The 21,006-nt window shown below is 46.2% G+C and overlaps 1 protein-coding gene and 1 pseudogene across 1 annotated transcript; one reads left to right on the top strand and one right to left on the bottom strand.

The window, feature by feature from the left end:
• Positions 1 to 3,312: 3,312 nt before the first annotated feature.
• Positions 3,313 to 4,422, top strand: LOC103652501 (two-component response regulator ORR2-like; annotated as a pseudogene).
• Positions 4,423 to 14,507: 10,085 nt separating this feature from the next.
• sfp6 (sulfate transporter6) lies at positions 14,508 to 19,188 on the bottom strand. The gene is made up of 11 exons (NM_001174823.1): positions 18,585 to 19,188; positions 18,194 to 18,401; positions 17,912 to 18,083; positions 16,656 to 16,721; positions 16,436 to 16,549; positions 16,226 to 16,342; positions 15,730 to 16,143; positions 15,434 to 15,624; positions 15,236 to 15,318; positions 15,065 to 15,141; positions 14,508 to 14,992 (listed from the first exon to the last, which is right to left on the bottom strand). The coding sequence occupies exons 1-11, from the start codon at positions 18,922 to 18,924 to the stop codon at positions 14,825 to 14,827; spliced, it is 1,950 nt and encodes a 649-aa protein (NP_001168294.1). The 5' UTR covers positions 18,925 to 19,188; the 3' UTR covers positions 14,508 to 14,824.
• Positions 19,189 to 21,006: the final 1,818 nt, after the last annotated feature.

Raw genomic sequence — 21,006 nt, 5'->3', positions numbered from 1 at the left:
ACGTAGAGTCGAAGAGAAGCGGAAGATTTGGGGATTGGAAGACTAAACCTAAACTAGACTAGAACTACTCCTAGGATAAAATGCGAAATAGAAGTTGTATTGATTCGATTGATGATTACAAATCGGCCGTATACCTCTCTATTTATAGAGGAGGGGGGCTGGACCCTTTACAAACTAATTTCCGAGCTTATCCCGAGATTTTCGCCAACATAGCAAGAAACTCGGAACCCTAATCTGTTCTGCGCCTGCGCGGACCGTCCGGCCCCCAGGCGCGGACTGTCCGAACCGCGGTCCGTCCGGCCTCAGAGCCGGACCGTCCGCAGGCTCAATTCGGTGCTCAACACTACTATTATTATTACTTGTTAACTATATTTTTTATAGTATACCCGTTCGATATGATAATTTTTGTAATTTTTTCTGCTTAATGTTGGTAAAAAGAAGCCGAGGTGTTTTGAATCTTCAAGAAAGCTGGAACAACGGGTCTATTGGGATTCCCTTTTCTAAACTCTAGAGCCCTAAACTAGAGTTAAAGCTCCAAATAAATGGTCCAAAATCAAGCTAAAATAGTATAAAGCTTTTAGCGATCTAAAATTTATTAAATTAACTTTAGAGTAGAGGATCAAAAGAGACCCTTATGAACTGGTTTCGTGGAGAGGGAAATGGAGGGGATCCATATAGAGAAACCTCTCTCCGGTGGATTCCCTACATTTCTGTGTCCATCAAACTAGCCCTATAAATATTTTAGGACCCAAAAGCTTATAGCAATAAACCCAATCATGCTCCAATGAATATTGTCTGGCTTTTCTGAATTATTCAAGTAAGTTACAGCAAATAAAACTTGCTGGTACGACGTCAGGGCCGGCTCACAACCAGGCGTGCCTTTCACTTGCTGGTACGACGTCCTCGAGCATATTGCGGGTCTCTCATTCGGTGAGCCTGCCAGGAATACGTGTCAACGTACGCTGAGCAGCAAGAACAAGAAGGCATCGGTTTATAACCGTATAAAACCATATCCGATTGGCCTGGCGCCGACGAGGGGGGCAGAGCTTCAATTCGGTCGGGGAATATGAAATGCCCCGCATGTCGCCTTCGGAAGACGTATGCCACAGCGGTTGTAGCCTCGATCGGGACGTCACGACTTTTGCAAGCGATGAACGGCCACTTTATTTAGAGCATGTACAGTAGCGTTTAGTAAAAAAAATCATAAAGCCATTTATCTATGAAGAGATGTCTCTGGCTCGTAATCCAAGTAATAACAGCGTGTCTTTACTTTCCTTGTACAAATACGTCGTCTGTTATATCGATCCGATACTTTACATGCGTATTCACTTATACATTTATTAATAGACTGTATTCATAAACATTTCATTATATAATATAGATTTTTAGTTGTTTTCTTTGCTTGGAGAACCTACTCTACAATACACATACTCGTGACCCCTTATTTACACGATATATCGATGCGAATTATAATTTGTAACAAAAACATCAAGTCGTCAACTGAACAACTACCGATAAATATATGCCAAATTGCTAGCGAGACTCGTTTTTGGTCAATATGCAAACTATTTGCGTGCTACGACTACTACGATCCCTTGTTGTTGGAGAGATACGCAAACGTGATGGGAGCTAGTGCTCTTTTTGAATAACAACAACGATAATCATATAATCGCACCACTATTATTCTTCAGCCGCTGTCAACTTTTGCTTGCCGAAAGTGCATTGCCGCACTTGCACATCAACTTCACGTGACAGGATCCGAATGCGCCTGCGTGCAGTGTCTTTCTCAGCTAGGCGTAGTTTAATTAGTCACAAAATTTTCCAAAATTCTCTCTATCTTATATATTGTTGTCACATGTCTTTTGGTAAGATTTGATGTTATTTTAGGGTGGTTTTGTTAATCCTAGAACAACCTCTACGTGCTTCTTCTCGGCAGTTTTTTTTCTTTTAAGAAGTGTGTGCGAGAGTCTACTAGTTGAAGAACGAAATCAACATAAGCCTAACTGACCTGTTGATCGGTTTTCTCGGTCTGTTACGTTTTCTTGCCACGGTCAAAATTGTTTGCAACCGCAAACGTAGTAACCGTTATTCATGTGTGTGATGAAACCGATGTTAAACACATGCACGCTTCCCCTTGCGTGTGATGCATGACCGAGAAAAAGAAATTCATGACAATTTGTGGTGTCACATATATATATCTCACCTTTTTCTTGCCGAAAGCGCAATGAGCACCAGCTCCATGTGACAGGATCCGAATGTGCCCGCATCCAATCCACAATTAGGAATGGGGCCGAGTAATCAATAGCTAATGTTTGTAGTTACATGCGGCATCTCAATCGCCCCAGTTTGGTGAGGAGAGGGAATATGGTGGTGGGCCTTGACGGTTGAACTGTCTGCTCAAGGACGAATTGTGTTGCGCCCATCTGTATATCTACGTGTTCTCTCCGCTGTTTTTTCAGAGTTAAAACATCTTAAGTTTAACTAAAGTTATATAAGAAATTATTGTTGAGTTTGTGATTACAATTCTGTAAATGGAGACGCGTTATCATTCTTTTACTCCTCTTGTAAGCCACCGTCTACATATAGTGAAAGTTTCACTTGACTGATGTTTGGTAAAAAAACATTTAGTAAACAGTCCAAGTGTTCAGCATCGAAGACGAGGGCAAATAAGACATTACCCCAACCTTCTATCTAAAACAGGAGAAATACATAAAATAATCAGTGTGGTGTTTTTCTGTACTGTAATGAACCAAATTCGTAACGGTGCTCACGATGTGAACGGATCAATTCTATATTTCTCCGGTGCCCCATAGCAAAATTTGACCTAAATTATATTATTTCGTTATATAAATTCGGACAAATCTAAAACGTTTTAACTCTCTAAAAAATCTAAATAGATTATAATTCAGGAATAAGGTGGAATGAACATATATGTATGTACCTACTAATATGTCTATCTGTCTGTCTGAAATACCTCTGTGGTATGGCTCTTTCTCTGCTAGCTCCAACCCTGACTCTAGCTTATCTAAAAATAGTTCCCTCCTTATTTCTATGAAAAGCTCCAGAAAGAGCATTGTTTGGTTGAAAACATAGCTTTTCTTGCAGCTTGTCGTGCCATGTAGATCTGGTGAAAAGAAAAGCATAGAGAGGAGCCCATGGAAGCTCCTTTTTCTGGCTACCGGCTTCTTTTGTTTTTTTTTGTTTTCGGAGGGATCCATAAAAAAGCCTACCATTTAAGCATTTGAAGGAGATCTTGGACGAGTCATACCCCTCGTACGTGAATCGGCACGGTGAGTGCCTGAGTGGGCAGACATGGCCGGTGGGGCCCGGCACGGAATTATTGGATCAGGTTTGGACGGCGGCAGGCCATATGGTGTCGTACGCTTGTCTTGCGAGGATTGGCTGGCTGCGTGTCATCTGTGACCTGCCCCCTTCTGCAAATTGCAACGCCGACAGAAAGAAGCGATCGTTGCAAATCAGCTTGGAAGACACATTTCCGGTCGGTCTATCGTCTGTGTCAAAGTCTACTCCTACTTATGAGGACCTTTTCTTTGCTAAGAATAGCCACCATCCGCTTCAGGACAAGAAGCAAACTGTTCCATATGTGAGTAATCATGCATGGCTTCATGCGTTGCTTAGCCCATACCGGTAGGAATATAGGATGCTGCTTGTATCCAGCTCACAGCTTCAGGTGGCCTTCCTTGCCATGTACAGGTACATCCACTAAAGCAGATTCCTGCCGTTGGTTACATTTACATTTTACGCGCGAGCGAAAGCCGTTTTTCCTCTCTGTGCCGGCGGGATTCAGATTTGCGCGCCTTTTCCCACCCCCAAAGGCGAAAGGCTTTGGTAGATTTTGCATTGCACATCAGCACTACAAACAGGCGCGCCCACCGCCGCCGCCACCACCACCACCTCTGACCTCTCTCAAACTTTTTTGGTTGATGGATGGGGCCATAAAGCAGATGCCTAACCGCCGGTGCCGAGGATTTCATCCTCAAGCCACTCAAGACCAAGGACGTGCAGCGCCTGCGCAACTGCTCCAGCGCCGCTAGACCCAGGGATTGAGGAGGAGCAGCAGAAAGCTGCGGTCGGATCAGGTCGCCGCGCCTGGCCACAGATCGCAACCGACGACGGGATTAACCATGGTGCTGCATGCCTCCAGCATTGAGCTCTCGCACTACTTCCAGTTCCTCCTCAAGTTCGTGCTACTCGCGTACGCGGTGCTGTGCCTGACCGAGCTCCTTCACAGATGGTCCAACGGCTCCGTCCTCTCCCTGTGGTCTGCATGAGGTCGACTGGAAACCGCGATGCGGTATTATTAGTGTAACCACTGTGACGGTCTCCGGCAACGTCCTCTATATACATCATTTATATCCGTCATTTACAGTCTTCTTTAAAAGATTTCATCTCCTATATCTATTTTCTCTCCAACAACGTTCTCTAAATCACGTCCTCTATATATAAATACCTATATTAAAGACATTTTTTATTTTTTAATTTTTGTACATACGTATTTGTCATACTCTCAAATATATTGTACATATTTTAGTTTTATTAAACCAGTTGTTTAAAGTATTCAAATAGATAGAGAATCGTTTAGAGAAACTCTAAATATAGAGGATCCAGCAGCGTTCTCTAAATTTAGAGGACCGTTTACAGGACGTTGCTGGAGGGGTAAAGGACGTCATCGTCCTCTAAATTTAGGATACATGACCCTTTAGAGCTCCTTATTGGAGCTAGTCTAAGGCTCGAGGCTTTCAGTTCAATCCCCCCCTTAATCCAGTCCAGGCATGAGGAGCCACCAGTTCTTGCTCGCCGCTCCCTATATTTCCATTTCACTTTTCACCAGCTTTTTTGTGGTTATTATTATTTATTTTTTTGGCTAGATTATTGTTCTTGCATTGGGGGGCGTCGTATAGTTTGCTTGGTTGATGGATGCGACAAGAAGTGGGCGCGATAAGGTGATGGTGATTGAATGAGCAGATCGAATAGAGAGCAACATACTACCTAAGATGGTCGCTCTCGCTGCCCGCCCTGTGTGCGCCCTCGCCACTGCTGTCAGCGATGACGTCGCCGCCACCGCGGTCTGATCGCTCGCTGTTGTCTCTCCATTCTTGCGCTTCATCTCTCCGTGTGCTTTGGAGTAATGGGGAGTCTTTCGCTGGATTTTTTTGTCGGCCTTCATTTTGAGGATTGGATTTTTCGCAAGTTTAATCGTCCGATTAACCCTCTCCCGGGCAAATTTGACCGCCATGAGTTCCTCCTTGTCGTTTCCTTCGGCAGATGTTCCTCGCGCTTGTGTGAAGAATCGGTGGGTCTTCTGCTTCAATCCTTCATTGGTGGTTCTGCAAAGCTTTTCAGGCCTCTCCAACTGTCAGACCGGGTTTTCCGACTTTCGCTATCTTGCAAGGAAGTGGGCTTCGCAGTTTATAGGCGCCATTCATTTAGTTGTTCTTCCTTCAAAGCTTATCTCCATCTTTGGAATTCTGGCGGCCCCAACTGGATCAAAGAATGGCAGCTCTTTTCGGAGGAAGAATCAAACTCTTGGACTATAGTTTCCCGTGGTCGCTCTGCGAAAGCCTCCTATGCTGATATTGCTCGCTCATCCATTCTGTCTGGTGCGAATTTGGTTCCCCTGGGTGGACAGGTCAGGTCTGGTGGTATGAAGCCCCGTTCTTCGGTGTTCAATCGGATCTCTTTCCCGGTTCGTCGTCATTCTTATCAGTCGGTCGCTCAATCATATCCTCGTGGGCAGTTTGATAAACGTGCTCATTTTCAAAATTATTCAAATCCGAGTTCGGGTAATCTAGCGAGGCCTCTCTCCTGGTTTTCTCTGCGGAGCGCTCGGGCGCGGCCTTGGGCCTCGCGTAAATCTATTTGGCGGCCCAAGAGGATATTGAATCATCACCAAGAGATCTCAAAGAATAAATCTGTCTCCAGCATTAATGAGGCCTCTGTTACTGTGTCGGATGATTCTCGTTTCCAAAGGAATAGCTCTTTATCAAGCAATAATTGTTTTTTATTCGGATTTCCTGGGCAGATTTATAAAAGGGATTTTCTTACCTTCCCCAGTAAGTTTGAGGGCGTCGTTTGGGAATTCCCCCTGCAGCTGTGGTTCAGGTCCGTTCGCCCCCCGTCTGCAGGTGGGCCCTCTCACCCGCCTTTTTTAATAACTTTGGTGAGTTTGCTCATGCGGTTCTTCCAAGAGGTGGCTCTTCGCCTTCCACCGAACTTGCACTGTGCGCAAAACCCTCTTCCACCCCTCCGCCGCGGTCAATCCCACCATTGCTTTGCCCTCGCCTGCGTGGTGAGTGTGCGGTGAGCCAAAAGGACTCGACCTCTGGATTCTCGGAGGGAATGGCTTTCCATCGTGTTGATCCGGGCCCTTTTCTCCCTCATGGCTTCACGGCGCAACCCATTGATCATCGGGAGATTATGGTACGTACTGTCACTCGCCCGCAACCGTCCGCTCATGATGATTGGGGAATTGTCCTGGTCCAACCACTACCTGAGCATGAGGTCAATTTCCAATTTTTTGCTGACATTGTCCGAGAGTACCTTTTGGAGATTAGACATGTTCAGATTAGGAGTGTTTAGCGCTCCCACTTGGGTCAGGCTTTGGTGAGGTTCCGATTCATTTTTGATAGGGACAATCTCGTGGCCATGGGTCCGCAGCAAGCTTTGGGCTTTACTTTCACTGTGATTAGGCACAATGCGGCTTGGAATCAACGAGCATTATTTTTTAATCATGAATGTTGGTTGCTGCTCCTTGGGTTTCCCTTGGATTTCTGGTCACACGAGCACATTCAGAATGCTATTGGTTCTTTTGGTCGGGTGCTCATGTGGGATCCAGATATTTCTAATGCTACTAGATTGCTTGTTAGAGCACGGGTGACTTCTCTGCAGGAGGTTCCACAGTTTATTGTGTTTTCAGTAGCTAAAGGTTTTCATGGGGTTTCCTGGACTGTTTAGTGCGACGTAGTGCAGCAGTTCATGCTTGGTAACATGCCTGAGGATGAAGAACCTGTACCTCCGTACCCTCATAATGGGCATCAACTTCCGGTGGAATTTTTTGGATTGGGGCAACCTGTGCCCAATTTCCATTTTGACCTCAACATCCCCCCAATGGTGAAATTGAATTAGAGGATGCCAATGCCAATAATGCTGATGATGGTTGGGATCCTTGGCCGGTTGAACAGGTCCAGCAAGAACAACCGCCTGCTCCTGTTCCTTTAGTCAACAATGAAGAGGAACAATTCAGTTACCAATTCTCCGGTCTTGAGGACCTTCCTTCAGATGAATCTGTGGGTCTTTTCAACGATATCGTTATCCCGCAAGCTGTCAACTTCCCTCAGGAGGATGCCCTTGATCAAGAAGTTGTTGTGCTTGCTCTTCCACCCCTCCCCCCAGCGGACCCATTTTTGGAGGGAAATAACGATCAGAACGACCAGGGCGTGCAAAATTTGAATCTGAATGCTGATGATAACATCATTGTGGGCTTCATGACTCACCTGAATCAGCCCTCTCAGGACCCTGCCTACGATGATTTCTTGGCCAGAAAGCGCTTCTCCTCCTGGGCTGAGCTTTGCCCCCCCAGCGTGGACCTCATCTCCGTTCCAAAGTTATGGGCAGCTTTCTTAATGGGCCTGCTTATGAGGCCGGACTCTTTTGAGTGGGCCAGAAAATTTCTGTTGTTAGGGGCTCTTTCTGCTTTCATGGAGCCCAACATGGAAACCATACCATTTAAGATACCCCCAAAATGCTTGCTCCCTCCCAGCCAGGATTCGCTTGTGGAGGCTCAATCTCCTGTGACTTCTGCAGCTGTGAACAGGAAGAAACGTGCAGCCTTGGTCGTCACTGAAGTGAGAAGAAGTGCTAGGCTCAGAGAGAAGGCCAAAGGCTTTAAGCCTTGTTTTGGCAGTAAAAATAATTGCTCGTGTTGTGCTGGGTCTCCTTCACCACCATCGCTCTCCCATAGGACTATCAAGGAATTGGGCGTTGACTTCTGCAAGGTGGACCCCCAAAAACTAAGTCTCAACTCCTTAAGCAACTCCAGGTCCTCCAATGTTGCCATTCAGAGGTCGTGTTCCTCGTCTTGCTCCACAAATGAGCCGAGTTCTCCGTCTGCAGAGCAAAGGGACGCTTCTGATATGGATGCTGACGCGGAGTCGCATCCCTCGGCGGGGCTGTAATGCGTAGCCGTCTCTTTTGTCTCAGCTTGGGTCTGAGATGTTGCAGTGCTTGTCTTCTTTTGGTTTAATTATGTATCGCAGCAAAACTACTCCATGTGTGGTTGGGCCCGTAGTGGCCCCTGTGGTGACCTCCCCAGACTTCTCAACATTTTATGTCTTATGGGTGTATGGTCTGAATTTTCTGGGTTCAATGAAACTATGGGGTTTGGTTATGCCTTTTTGGCTTTTATTATGTCTGGATTTCGGGGGGGGGGGGTGTTGGCACTCACTGCCCCTCCTTGCTGGGAATCTATAAATTAGCATACCCCACTCATATTGATTGCTGGGGCTTCTGTCGATGTATGCTTGGTATACTTGACTTCTTCAGTGAATTTCTTCTGGTTTTCAATGGATAATCCTCTTTAGATCTCATCGGTCAATTAAAATTTTGTCTCACAACATCAGAGGCATTAACTCTTACTCCAAATGGAATTATTTGCAGAACAATATTTTGGAATCCAAATGTGACATTATCTGTATTCAGGAAACAAAAAAGGAATCCTTCGATGACGCTTATATTCGTCTCTTCTGCAATCGCCATTTTGATAAATTTGCCCTCGACCCTTCCATTGGTGCCTCTGGAGGATTCATCACCATCTGGAAAAGCTCCCTCTTTGAGACTGAGATAGTTGATCAAAACCCGTTTGGGCACACTATTCGTTTCCAATCCAATCTATATGGGCAAGTCTGGTGGCTCTCTAACATTTATGCCCCTTGCTCTCCTCATGGTAGAGAAGCTTTTCTTGCCTGGTTTTCTAACCTTGAAACTGATGACGACAAACTTTGGATTTTCCTTGGTGATTTCAACATGATTAGGTTCCCTGAAAATCGTAACAAGCAGGGTGGTGACCCTATCAGAATGCTCAATTTTAATGCGGCAATCAGTCAGCTGGGTTTACAAGAAATTCCCCTCAGAGGGCAAGCTTTCACTTGGTCTAATATGCAGCGGCATCCTTTGCTTGAAAAACTGGACTGGTGCTTCGTTTCTCCTGCCTGGTCTTCCATGTTCCCGGCCACCTCTACCTTTTCCCTGGCCAGGAGCACCTCGGATCATGTTCCCTGGGTTGTCAACATTCAACCTAACGTTCCCAAACCGCCCATTTTTAGATTTGAGAACTACTGGCTTCAGCTTGAGGACTTTCATTCCAGATTTCAAGATTCCTGGGAACAAAATCTCTTTCAGCCTGATCCTGCAAAACGGCTTATGGCCAAATTTAAAAGAGCAAGAAAAGTGATCCATGGGTGGCAAAAATCTTTACCCAATCTAGCTAAGTTGATTGTTAAGACGGAATTGATTATTCAATTGATGGATTTTATTGAGGAAAGCAGAGATCTAACAATCCAAGAATGGAACTTTAAGCACTCTCTAGTCCAACACCTGCAGGGTCTTCTCTCCAATCAGCGTGCCTATTGGAAGCAAAGAGGCCAAATCAAATGGGCCTCGTTGGGGGATGCGGGCACTAAATTTTTCCATGCTAATGCCACTTCCAAGCATCGTCACAACAATATCTTGTCTCTGTCTTGTGACAATGGCTCGGTAGTTGTCTCTCATAAAGACAAAGAAGAGGTTCTGTTTCAAGCCTTTAAAAATCGATTAGGGTCCTCTCAGCCAACATCTATGGTTTTCAATCTATCTGAATTGATTCAGCCTGCTCATAACCTATCTACACTGGATTTGCCTTTCTCCCGTAGTGAGATAGATCAGATCATCAGAAATCTTCCTTCCAATAAATCCCCAGGCCCTGATGGTTTTAATACAGATTTTGTGAAAAAATGTTGGCCGGTAATTGCATCGGACTTCTATGAGCTTTGTGATAAATTTTATGAGGGATCAATCTGCTTAGAAAGCATCAATGGTTCTTATGTGACTCTCATCCCTAAGCATAGTGCGCCTACTTAAGTGGGGGACTATAGACCGATTTCTCTCCTCAATACAAGCATGAAAATCCTGACGAAGCTTCTGGCCAATAGACTACAGCTGGTTATTACTAGTCTAATTCACCAGAATCAATATGGCTTCCTGAAGGGGCGGACAATTCAAGATTGTCTTGCATGGGCCTTTGAATACATCTCTATTTGTCATAAATCAGGTAAGGAAATGGTCATTCTAAAATTGGACTTTGAAAAGGCCTTTGACAAACTAGAGCATGCTGCCATCATTGATATTCTGAGGCATAAGGGCTTTGGGGACAGATGGCTTCACTGGATTTTGTTGATTCTTGGATCTGGCACGTCACAAGTTCTTTTGAATGGGGTTCCGGGCAGACGCTTTCACTGCAGGCGTGGGGTTCGGCAGGGAGACCCCTTGTCCCCCCTTCTCTTTGTCTTAGCTGCTGATCTGCTTCAGTCAATTATCAAGAAGGCCAAGGATTGTGGCATCCTCAAGCTCCCGATCCCGATCTCCTATGGATCCGACTTCCCGATTATTCAATATACAGATGATACAATTCTAATTCTGGAAGCATGCCCTAGACAACTCTTCTTTCTTAAAGCAATGCTTAATTCTTTTGCTGATTCTACAAGGCTCCATGTGAACTATAACAAATCTAACATTAACCCCATCAATGTTTCGGAGCAGAAAATGGCTTTGCTAGTAAACACATTCCACTGCAAGGTCGGGGCTTTGCCCTTCACGTATCTGGGTCTTCCTTTGGGGCTTAAAAAACCCAACTTGGAAGCTTTCCTTCCTCTCATTCAGAAGATTGAAAGAAGACTAGCTTCAACCTCCATTTTTCTATCTCAGGCTGGCAGACTACAAATGGTCAATGCGGTATTTTCTTCTCTTCCAACCTATTACATGTGCACCCTGAAGCTCCCAAAAACTGTGATCAAACAGATTGATAAACTTCAAAGGCATTGTCTCTGGAGAGGGGCAGACATAAATGCAAAAAAACCTCCCCAAGTTGCTTGGAAATCTGTTTGCAGGCCAAAAATTCAAGGGGGTCTTGGAGTCATCAACCTTGAATGGCAGAATAAAGCTCTCCTTATGAAGTGCCTCCACAAATTCTTTAACAGAGTCAACATCCCATGGGTTAACATTATCTGGGACACTCATTACAACAATTCTCTGCCCTCAACTAAACCAGTTGGCTCGTTTTGGTGGAAAGATATTCTCAAAATCCATTATTCTTTTAAGGAAATTGCCCAAGTGCAAATTGGAAATGGTAAATCTACGCTTCTCTGGCATGATCGATGGAATGGGCAATGTTTATCTCAAAAGTTCCCGGAGCTCTGGTCTTTTGCCTCTGTCAAAGAGATTAACATCCATCAAGCTCGATTAGCTTCCCCGAATGAAATGTTCCATATCCCCCTTTCTGCTGAAGCGTTCGAGCAACTTCTCTCACTTCAGGACACCCTTGGTAATATTCAGTTGCTTGATCACAATGATATTTGGAGATGCAGTGCCTCCTCCACTCGGTTTTCCTCTCAGACGGTTTATGCTCACTTGACTGGCACCTGTCAAACGCTCCCTCTATTTGTTTGGTTATGGAAGTCTAAATGTCAGCCCAAGCACAAAGTCTTCTTCTGGCTGCTGCTCAAAAATAGATTGAATACTCGCTCCATTCTCAGACGTCGCGCAATGCCTTTAGACTCCTACACCTGCGATAATTGTATCCTCCAGATTGAAGAAACACATATCCATCTCTTCTTCAGGTGCAACTTTGCTAGGAGATGTTGGCTTCTTTTAGGCCTCCTACCGCCATGTGCTACGGATCTTCTGCATACCCTAATGAGAATTAGAAGACGTTTGCAAGTCCCCTGGAGGCTTGAAGCTATTATCATCATGACTTGGTGCATTTGGAGGTGTAGAAATAATTGGATCTTCAATGAAATTCCCCCTTCGGTTCCTGAGTGCAGGGCTATGTTTAGGAGTGAAATTGTCCTGTTATGCCATAGAGTCAAGCCTGCTCTTAAAGAAGACATTGCATCTTGGCTACTCAATTTAGGGCTGTAACTTCTTCCCTTCGGCTCACTCTATCTTCCATTTCTGTGTAATCTTCCTCTTCCTCCCTAAACTCATTTCTATTGTTTTAATAATATTACTGTAGGACCCTCCTACAGTACCTTTACTTCAAAAAATAGGTACATCCACTAGCTAGCCAGTCGCCAGAGGGCAATGTGAGGATGTTTCGCGTGTGGGGGCGCCAAACCAACGGACGCTGGCTGGAGCAACGGGGCATGAAGTGGGCACCCCCCAGCCCCCACCACACTACTTCCGGTTGCTTCATCTACAGAAACCTCCTCCGGCTGCTCATAACGGAGCAACTGCAAACCCCTGAACGCCAATGGTGTTACTATACAAGTAGTCACTCCATATAGGGCTGTTTGGTTCAGTTTTTTTTGACCAGCTTTTCTGAGAATCTAGCTGTGGGGAGAATCTGGCTGTGTAGAGAATCTGAGTATCATTAGGATTACATGCGAAGAAAGATAAAGGTGTCCATAGGACTCAGATCTAGAAAGTGACGGATTCCTACTATTGCGACGACTCAACTGATTATGTGTTTATGTTGATTTTAAATGGTTTTTACCCAAACGAATTTTATAGAAGCTGACTGAAAAGTTGAGCGTTTGACAGTTCGCAGCAGCTTTTAGTGGCCAGAAGCTCCAAAAAGCTGAAACAAACAGGGGCATAGGAGTATCATATATTTTGAAGGTGTGAGACATTTTAGCTTTGTCCTAAGGGCTTGTTCGGTTCTACCCCAATCCATATGAATTGAGGGGGATTGAGAGGGTTTCAATCCCTAGTAAGTCAAAATCCACTCCAATCCGTATTAATCCTCTCCAATCTATATGGATTGAAAATAACCGAACAAATCCTAAACGGGCAGAGATTCACATTTCCGGACCACACACCCCACACGAGCAATTCCAAAGCAAAAGCCGAAAGAAAGAAGAAGAGCTACCAAGAGCAACGAGAGACTAGTTTGCTGATCAGAAATTAGAGAGTATCCATAAAGAGGAAACCCTTTGCTATACAATTTTGAATAGCAAAGGATTTCCTTCCTATGGATCACCAACAATTCACTGGTTATCAAATCAGTCCTTAAAGAGAAAATTACCACACTCTCAAAAGTTTTCATATAAACATGTCAAACACCAAGCAAAGACTCAACCACATTTTCAAGTTCTGAAAGTGACAAAAAAATGCCGTAAACAGTTATCTTTCATTTTTTTTTCTCACTGTTGACGATTACTATTTTAGCTTGCTGTCAATTGAATTACACCAGGACCACCACAATCTCCAAAGGGAGGATTTAAGTACCCACATTTAACTAATACACTTTCTAAGCGGAATGCAGAGAGAGAGAGAGAGAGTGAGCTATGTAACGGACACAGCTCAAAATCAGAAAACAAGTGCGCCTGCCTAGTAACTGGTGAACGGGACAGAGAGAAAAATACGTAGCTTTACAAGGAACTAAAATGACAGTAGGCTGCAAATTCTGTACTGACAGATGGTTCAGCGAATCCATTTTCAACTACGAAACTTGTCACAAGGCAAAATAGGAGAGCCCAACGCAGTTATGGTCAGCGCCACATCTTAGAGTGCTGGTTATCAATGAAGTGTCAGATCCAAAACGAGCCAGGATTTGAAATCAGCTGCAGCTTGGAGTAATGTGGCCATTAAATGGATATCTATCAAACAGCTTTCTGAAACCAGCCAAGTACACCACTAAAGAAAACACCAATAAGAACTAGTCAATTACTCGAGCTGTTAAGAAAAGTAAAAAGTTCCAAAATAAAGGACACAGATCAGAACTAATGAAGGCATAGGTGCTCCATAAGATTTATAGAAACTCCTTAACCTAAAAAAAGTTCCATAGAAATTAAGTCATGAAATACTAGGCCATTATTCTCATTTCAGAATTGCTATCACGTCGCCGATCCATAAATTCCGGAAGAACCGTAGCATGAGAAGGGAAACGAGGTCCCCTAGGATGAACATCAGTAAGCAGTATAACTGCATGATAGATGCAGGAAAACGAGTAAAATACATCAGCGGTACTTTAATTTACACACTGTGTCACCTAGGCATCAAACCCATTAAACCACAAAAACAGGTCCTAGAACGTAGTCGTTCCGTATAAGATCATCCAAACTTAACCCGATGCCGAAGTGGGATGTCAAAGCCTAGCCAAACAGGCTAATAACAGAGCCAATGAGATTTTTGAGTGACCGTGGCTCCTTCTCGTCCTGCAGCTAACTCCTGTATACATAAGACTGACAGTGGCCACGGTTCCTTCGGCGCATGAAGAAGGGCAATACCCTTTCAGCGATTCAAACAGCCTATTGTGCTGCAATTGCAAACTGGTACAGGCAAAGCTGAACTGGTCTATACACAAACGCTAGCTACCTATCCCCAGCCACCTCGCTATTTCCCTTACAAAGACGGAGAGACCAGATGCCACACAATAATCCAACACATGCAAGCACCGCAACCACACCCCAATCTCTCGTAGTCGTAGCTCTGAATCTTCTCCTATACAAGGACCTCCGATGCTTGCTTTCCTGCCTGCTTCTCAATATCTACAGCTAGTGATGAGCTACTACTGAACTATAATTCCTACTAAAAGACTGTCCCTGGACGCTAGCTATACTTCACCGTCATCCTTGCTTCTAGATCTCTGGAGCGCGTACCGGCACGCCGTGATGGCGTCCTTCACCGTGAGGAACACCCACTCCTCCCCTATGATGTCCTTGATGTACCCAGACAGCACCAGCTTCTCCGTCACCTCCAGCCTGGGGTTCGTCAGCGCTATCTGCAAGGAGCAACCATCTGTTAGTCTGTCACGAGTACTCGTCAATTCAGTGAACAAAATTCCGGTGATTACCCTGATCCCTTTACGATCAAGGCTCTTGTGAACCTCGACTAGCATCCCAATCCCCGTGTTGTCGATGGAAGTCACACCTGCAATGTTCATGAGGCAAAGTGTCACCGGTGGACTGAAAACTCGAGGTGAGGACGGGACGAAAACCTGCAGAAATGGGTACAAGGGACATACCAGCGAGATCAAGGACCACGTACTGCAGATCTTGCCCGTCAATCTTGCTGCCGTTCTCCTCCTCTTCCGCCCATCTTAAGATCCTGCGATGCCTGGCAGATTAGCGTCTATCTATTCTCTTCTCTTCCCATGAGAAGAGAATCACTGATCTGTGGTGGTACGTACTACAAATACATGCTGCCCTGTGCAAGTGCTCACCTTTCTCGCAAGTAACCTGCATTGACGAAATATATCGGAGATCCCAGCTGCAAAACGAGGACGTTGGGGACGCTCCTCGCGTGCGGGTAGTGCCTGACGTCGCGGAAGATGTCGCCTCCCGCGACGCTTCCGAGCTTGCAGGTGCTAGGTCTCGCCACGTGCAGCAGTGCCCTGACCACGGACAAGCCTACCTGCAGGTGCGCAGACGATGGAGCGAACCATGGAGTCATCAGCCACGCACCCGCCGTCACCGGCTAGGAAGCAGAGCAGCGGCAGGGGACGACGCTATAGCGTACCGAGGCACTGAGGCCGATGACCATGGTGAAGAAGACGACGCCGATGAATGCGACCATGCAGATGCAGAAGTCGAACTTGTCGACCCGGTACAGGTGGCAGAACTCCCTGACCTTGATGAGCCCGATCATGGCGACGACGATGATGGACGAGAGCGCCACCAGGGGGGTGTACTTGAAGAGCGGGGCCAGGAACAGCAGCACCAGCAGGATGCACACCGACATCACCACGTTGGACATGGGCGTCCGGCACCCGGCGTGGAAGTTCACCGCCGATTTGGAGAACGGCCCTGTGGTGAGGTAGCAAGAAGTGAAGGACCCGGCGATGTTCATGATGCCGAATGCGATCATCTCCTTGTTCCCGTCGATCTGCTCGTTCTTTACCAGCGCCAGGCTCCGTCCGACGGCGATCCCTTCCTGAGAGCCATCGCAGATAATAAACAAACAAAATCCCATGCAAGCCTGGCTGAGAGATGCATCAGAGGAAACATGTTCGTACTGCCAGCGCCAGGATCCCGGACAAGAACCCCGCTTTCATTGCCGTATTGACGTGCTTGTCTGTAAACGTCAGCTGCGAAATAGACAGCGGGTTGATCCCTTTCTTCAGATCGCCGACCTGCGTCGTCGTGATGGCAAAAGCAATTAGGTTAACCATAGCAGCCTCAGGTCTCAATTCTGCCTAATTCTGGCCATGCATGGACGCCCTTACTATCGGGATGCCATGCTCGTCTCCTTTGACCAGGAAGGCGAAGACGCCGCCGATGACCACGATCAGGAAAGGCGCAATGGCCGACACCCAGAACAGATTTGGTTTCTTCTTCCTCTGAAAAAAGTTGCTGGAATCAGCTCGCGGACGAGGAGGAAAAGTGACGACGATGCACTTGGCAAACAGGATTCGATACTTGACAAACAGGGCTGTGCTCACTTACCAAGTGCTTGCTTAACAGCAAGAGCAGGAGGAAGCATATGCCAAGAACTAAACTCTGCCACCTCCACTGGACAAATGGAAAAAAAAAGAGAATGAGACACGTTCAGATGGTTACATTTGAGGATCTTACATGTCCAATTTCCACTCAAATCATTTGCTTCATGTAAAAGATAAAGGAAAATTCTGCACGCAAGCTCTAAACATTTGGAGATCCTGATGCGCACGACACGCATGGCATGGATCATCACACCTTATATATCTGACTGGGCGTAGCCATTGTCATCACACCCAAGTATATCTGCATATATATAGGTCCATACAAATTCGAAAACACTACAGGAGGGTGTAGAAAAACAAGCTTGATATGTCGGCATGTACTCGGCGGTGCACGCAAGAACTGCAAAGCTTGTGGGGTGGCCGGGTGGGTCTACTCATCAATGATTTGGGCCTCTTTTATTTTTGAAGAATGTTTTGGGTCTTTTGTTAGTACTAGAACATCCAATCACGGGTATAAAAATATATGCTGTATGCTCGTTTCGTCCGCCACTGAGATAAGCTCATCTTGGTCCGAAAGAAAGTGCTTGTCCCGAGACAGCCTATGGGTTCAGTTTGAGAAAAAAAAAAGAATCTCCGGCTTTTGAACGGAAACAAAAAAAAAAAACAGTAACTATTCTGCACAGGAAAATCGAGTTTTGAGTGCAATAAATATTTATTTAGTAGTATGTGCGAAAAAAATGAGGTTATTTTTTTCCTCTCTTGAATCTTGATTATTGACACTCTTACTCCTCTTCTCCGTCGATCGACAGTTACGCCTCTCAGCATGCGGTTGCATGCAAGTTTCTGAATCACGGAATAACTGATATTTTTGCTGCTCAGAATCAGAACGTTGGCTTCTCGTTGAGAACACCTTTCAATTTCATTGTAATGGTAAATATTCAATTCTCTCCTCGATCACTTCTTTGTTAAACTATTAAAGTTTTGAGTAGGTTTGTGCATTGGCATATCTATAGTTTTTCATTAAACACTCTATAGAATGTGTACTGTAGTGCATATATTTAGATTAATTTATAGATGTTAATTTTTCTCCAATATATATTCGCACTATTCAAGGGGAAAACTGGGCAAGAAAATGAACAGCGACGAACTGAGAAGCAAAAGAAAAGCCAACTTCTACTCATAAACTAGGAAGGAAGGTGCGGAGGAGAAGAGAAATGTGCTGTGTGATTGTCTCAGACCGTGACACGACATGACACTCACCTCGTGCCTGTAATAGAAGATGGAGCGCATGACGGAGACGAGGTCTGTCTTTGGCGTGAAGTGCTTCATCCCCAGCATCCCCTTGAGCTGCTGCAAGATGATGATCGTCGCCGTGCCGCCCATGAACCCGGTGATCGTCGACCGCGACAGGAAATCCACTATCAGCCCTAACCTTCACAGACAAAGACAAGCTAGCATGAAAAATTTCGTGGTTTTAGCTACAGATGAAGCTATATATCGGCTACTCAACCAAATATAAAGGCAGACGTATGGTCTGCGAACCTGAAGACGCCTAGCGCGGTCTGGAAGACGCCGGTGAAGAAGGCGGCGGTGTAGAAGAGCTGCAGGTACAGCTGCGGGTTCTCCTCCGGCGGGACCTCCGTCTCGATGATGGACGCCAGCAGCAGCGACGCCGCCGCCACCGTGCCCACCGCCAGGTTGTTGGAGCTTCCGAACACCGCGTACAGCAGCGGCGGCACGAAACTGGAATCTAGTACAAGACACCAAAAGGAAAATTAAAATCAATATGCTTGCGGCGAACGTCCACGTCTCTCCGGTAAGTATGTGTGTTTCGTCATGTGATGGCCGAGAAGGCGGACGTGCGCGCTCCGCGCGGAAGGATCCAGAGAGAAAGACGTCACAGGCAGCTAGCAGAGCACGCGTGCGTACGTACAGAGGCCGATGATGGGCGGGAGGTTGGCGAGCTTGGCGTAGCTGATGCCCTGCGGGATGGCGAGGCTGGCGATGGTGACCCCGGCGAGGAGGTCGTACTTGAACTTGCCGGCGGTGTAGCGCGGCGCCCACTCCAGGGCCGGCACGAAGTACTTGAGCGCGCCCCACGCGCGCGCGGCGGGCGGGCGCGACCCCAGGCCCCGGAACGGGTCGTCGGGGAAGAACGTCTCGGCCAGGCACGTCCGCACCGACTCCACGAACGGCTGCCGCGCCGACAGGTTCACCTTGTGCTCCGCCGCGGCGCCGGGGCCGCGGTCGCCGTCGCCGGCCGCCGGCCCCATGCAGTCGGCGATCGCCAGCTAGCCCGGAGAGAGAGCGGCCGTACGTCCGGATCGGATCACGGGAGTTGCGTACGGATCGGCGACGACGCGGACGAACCGGGCGGGAGTGGCCTCCCTTGTGTGGTCAGTACCTTCTCTCAGAGTCTCACGTATGCCTAAATTAAGCAGGTTACTAGCGGGCTGGCGCCGGCGGCCAACAGTGTGGCGGTTTCGATTGGATTATATATCGGCACGGGCGCCCCAAGTGGGGTTCGGGCGCTCTCGTCTCTTTCTTTCTCTCCTGCTCGAGCCAGCTCGTGTTTGTTTGCATGCGTGCAACTGATCAGGAGCGCATGGCGGTTTATATAGAGCCCCCCAGCCGGTTGGGGAGCGGAAGACGTGGGTGGGGTGGGGTGGGGTTCTGGGGACTGGGATTGTGCATCTGGGACTGAGTAGTGACGATGCCGGCATGATTTGAAGTTGATGACACAAGCGACGATTCGGCATTTTTAATTTCGGAACGTGGTGAAACCGAAGTAGTGTGCTTCTTTTACAAGCCGTTAGATGCTATATAATACTCTAGTTAGTTGTCCGTGCGTATACAGCAGTCAGGCTACCAGAAGAAGCCAACTAAACAGACGGTTAGGGTCGATATGATTCAAAGTGAGCTCGTGTTGGACCAACCTGAAAACCGTGTCGTGATTGGACCGCCTTCTCGATCCACAATATGGCTCATCTGACACGATTGTTTTTTAATTATTAGTGTGTATATATAGTTCAGCTAATGAAAGCCCTAGCTTCGGATAGTAGGGAGAGCCTTGAACGCGGTCGGACACATGGGGTCGGGCGTGTGTTTATGCTGGCGTAAATCATTTTTTTTCTTGCATAAATCTGTTAGGACTTGTTCGATTAATCCTCTTACCTATGGATTGGAAAAAATTAAGAACAAATTTGACTTGTTTAGGATTTAAACTCATCCAATCTAATTCAATCCATATGGATTGAGAGCTAACGGAACAAGCCCTTAGGCCCTGTTCGGTTGTTCCGGATTGGAGCCCCGGATTAATTCCTAGCCGAATTACTTCTCTAATTTATATAGATTTTGATAAACTAGAATAAATTCTGGCTTATTCCGGTACAACCGAACAGGCCCTTAGTGGGGTGGGGATGAGAAAGGCGAGCTGATTTGTGGTTATGCAATTGTAAACAATTTGGCAATATATCGTAACTATGTGAGCATGGGACGGTTCGGTCAACTGGGTTCACGCGCGTTTTTGGCAGTTACCACGAATCTCGCATGTACGATTTTTGCAGTGTAAAAAAATGGTAACTCAATTATCTTTGCATAGTTTCTCTACTACCTATTAAGACAATAAGGGGTAGGCTGCCCCATTCCGTGTTCTGTCATTCCCATTCCGTCCTCACTGCAAAGTCCATTCTCATTCCGTCCTCACTGCAAAGCCCATTCTCATTCCCTGCCTGTCTTTCTCATTCCCCCTCCCTGCAAAGCTCATTCACATTTCCATTCCCGGTTATCACGTGTCTTTCTCATTCCCCCTCCCACAAAGCCTATTCTCATTCCCACGTGCATCTCACGCCAAGCTAAAATTAAATTAAAAAAACAGGCTCCAAGGGGATTCAAACCCGCGACCTCTCAAATAAATGTGTTTGTAGCTACCACTACACCACATGTGTGTTTATGTCTACATCTATTATAGTAAAAACATATAATACATCTCTCCCGAAGTCCACCTGCTACCCTTCCACAATGTGTAGTAGTAGATAAGTATCACTGAGATTATTAAATTACTAGGTCAGTACCCGTGCGTTGCAACGGGAACATATAATACCATGATAACTTATATACAAAATGTGTCTTATATTGTTATAAGAAAATATTTCATAATCCATTTGTGATCCTAGCCATACATAGATTTTGTTATTTTAATTTTGTTGTTTCACTACTACATTGCAACCATCAGTATCATGCAGACTTCGATATATGTCATGATTTGCATGGTCTCATTATTGGAGAGCACGTGCCACACCTGCCGGTAGAAGTTCCGTCGTACATCGTTAGTCATCAGGCACGCACCACCATAC

This window comes from Zea mays, chromosome 3 (assembly GCF_902167145.1).
Source record: "Zea mays cultivar B73 chromosome 3, Zm-B73-REFERENCE-NAM-5.0, whole genome shotgun sequence".
NCBI classification, from domain to species: Eukaryota; Viridiplantae; Streptophyta; class Magnoliopsida; order Poales; family Poaceae; genus Zea; species Zea mays.
The sequence above is the reverse complement of the archived record's forward strand: the minus strand, read 5'-3'. Positions and strand labels throughout refer to the sequence as shown.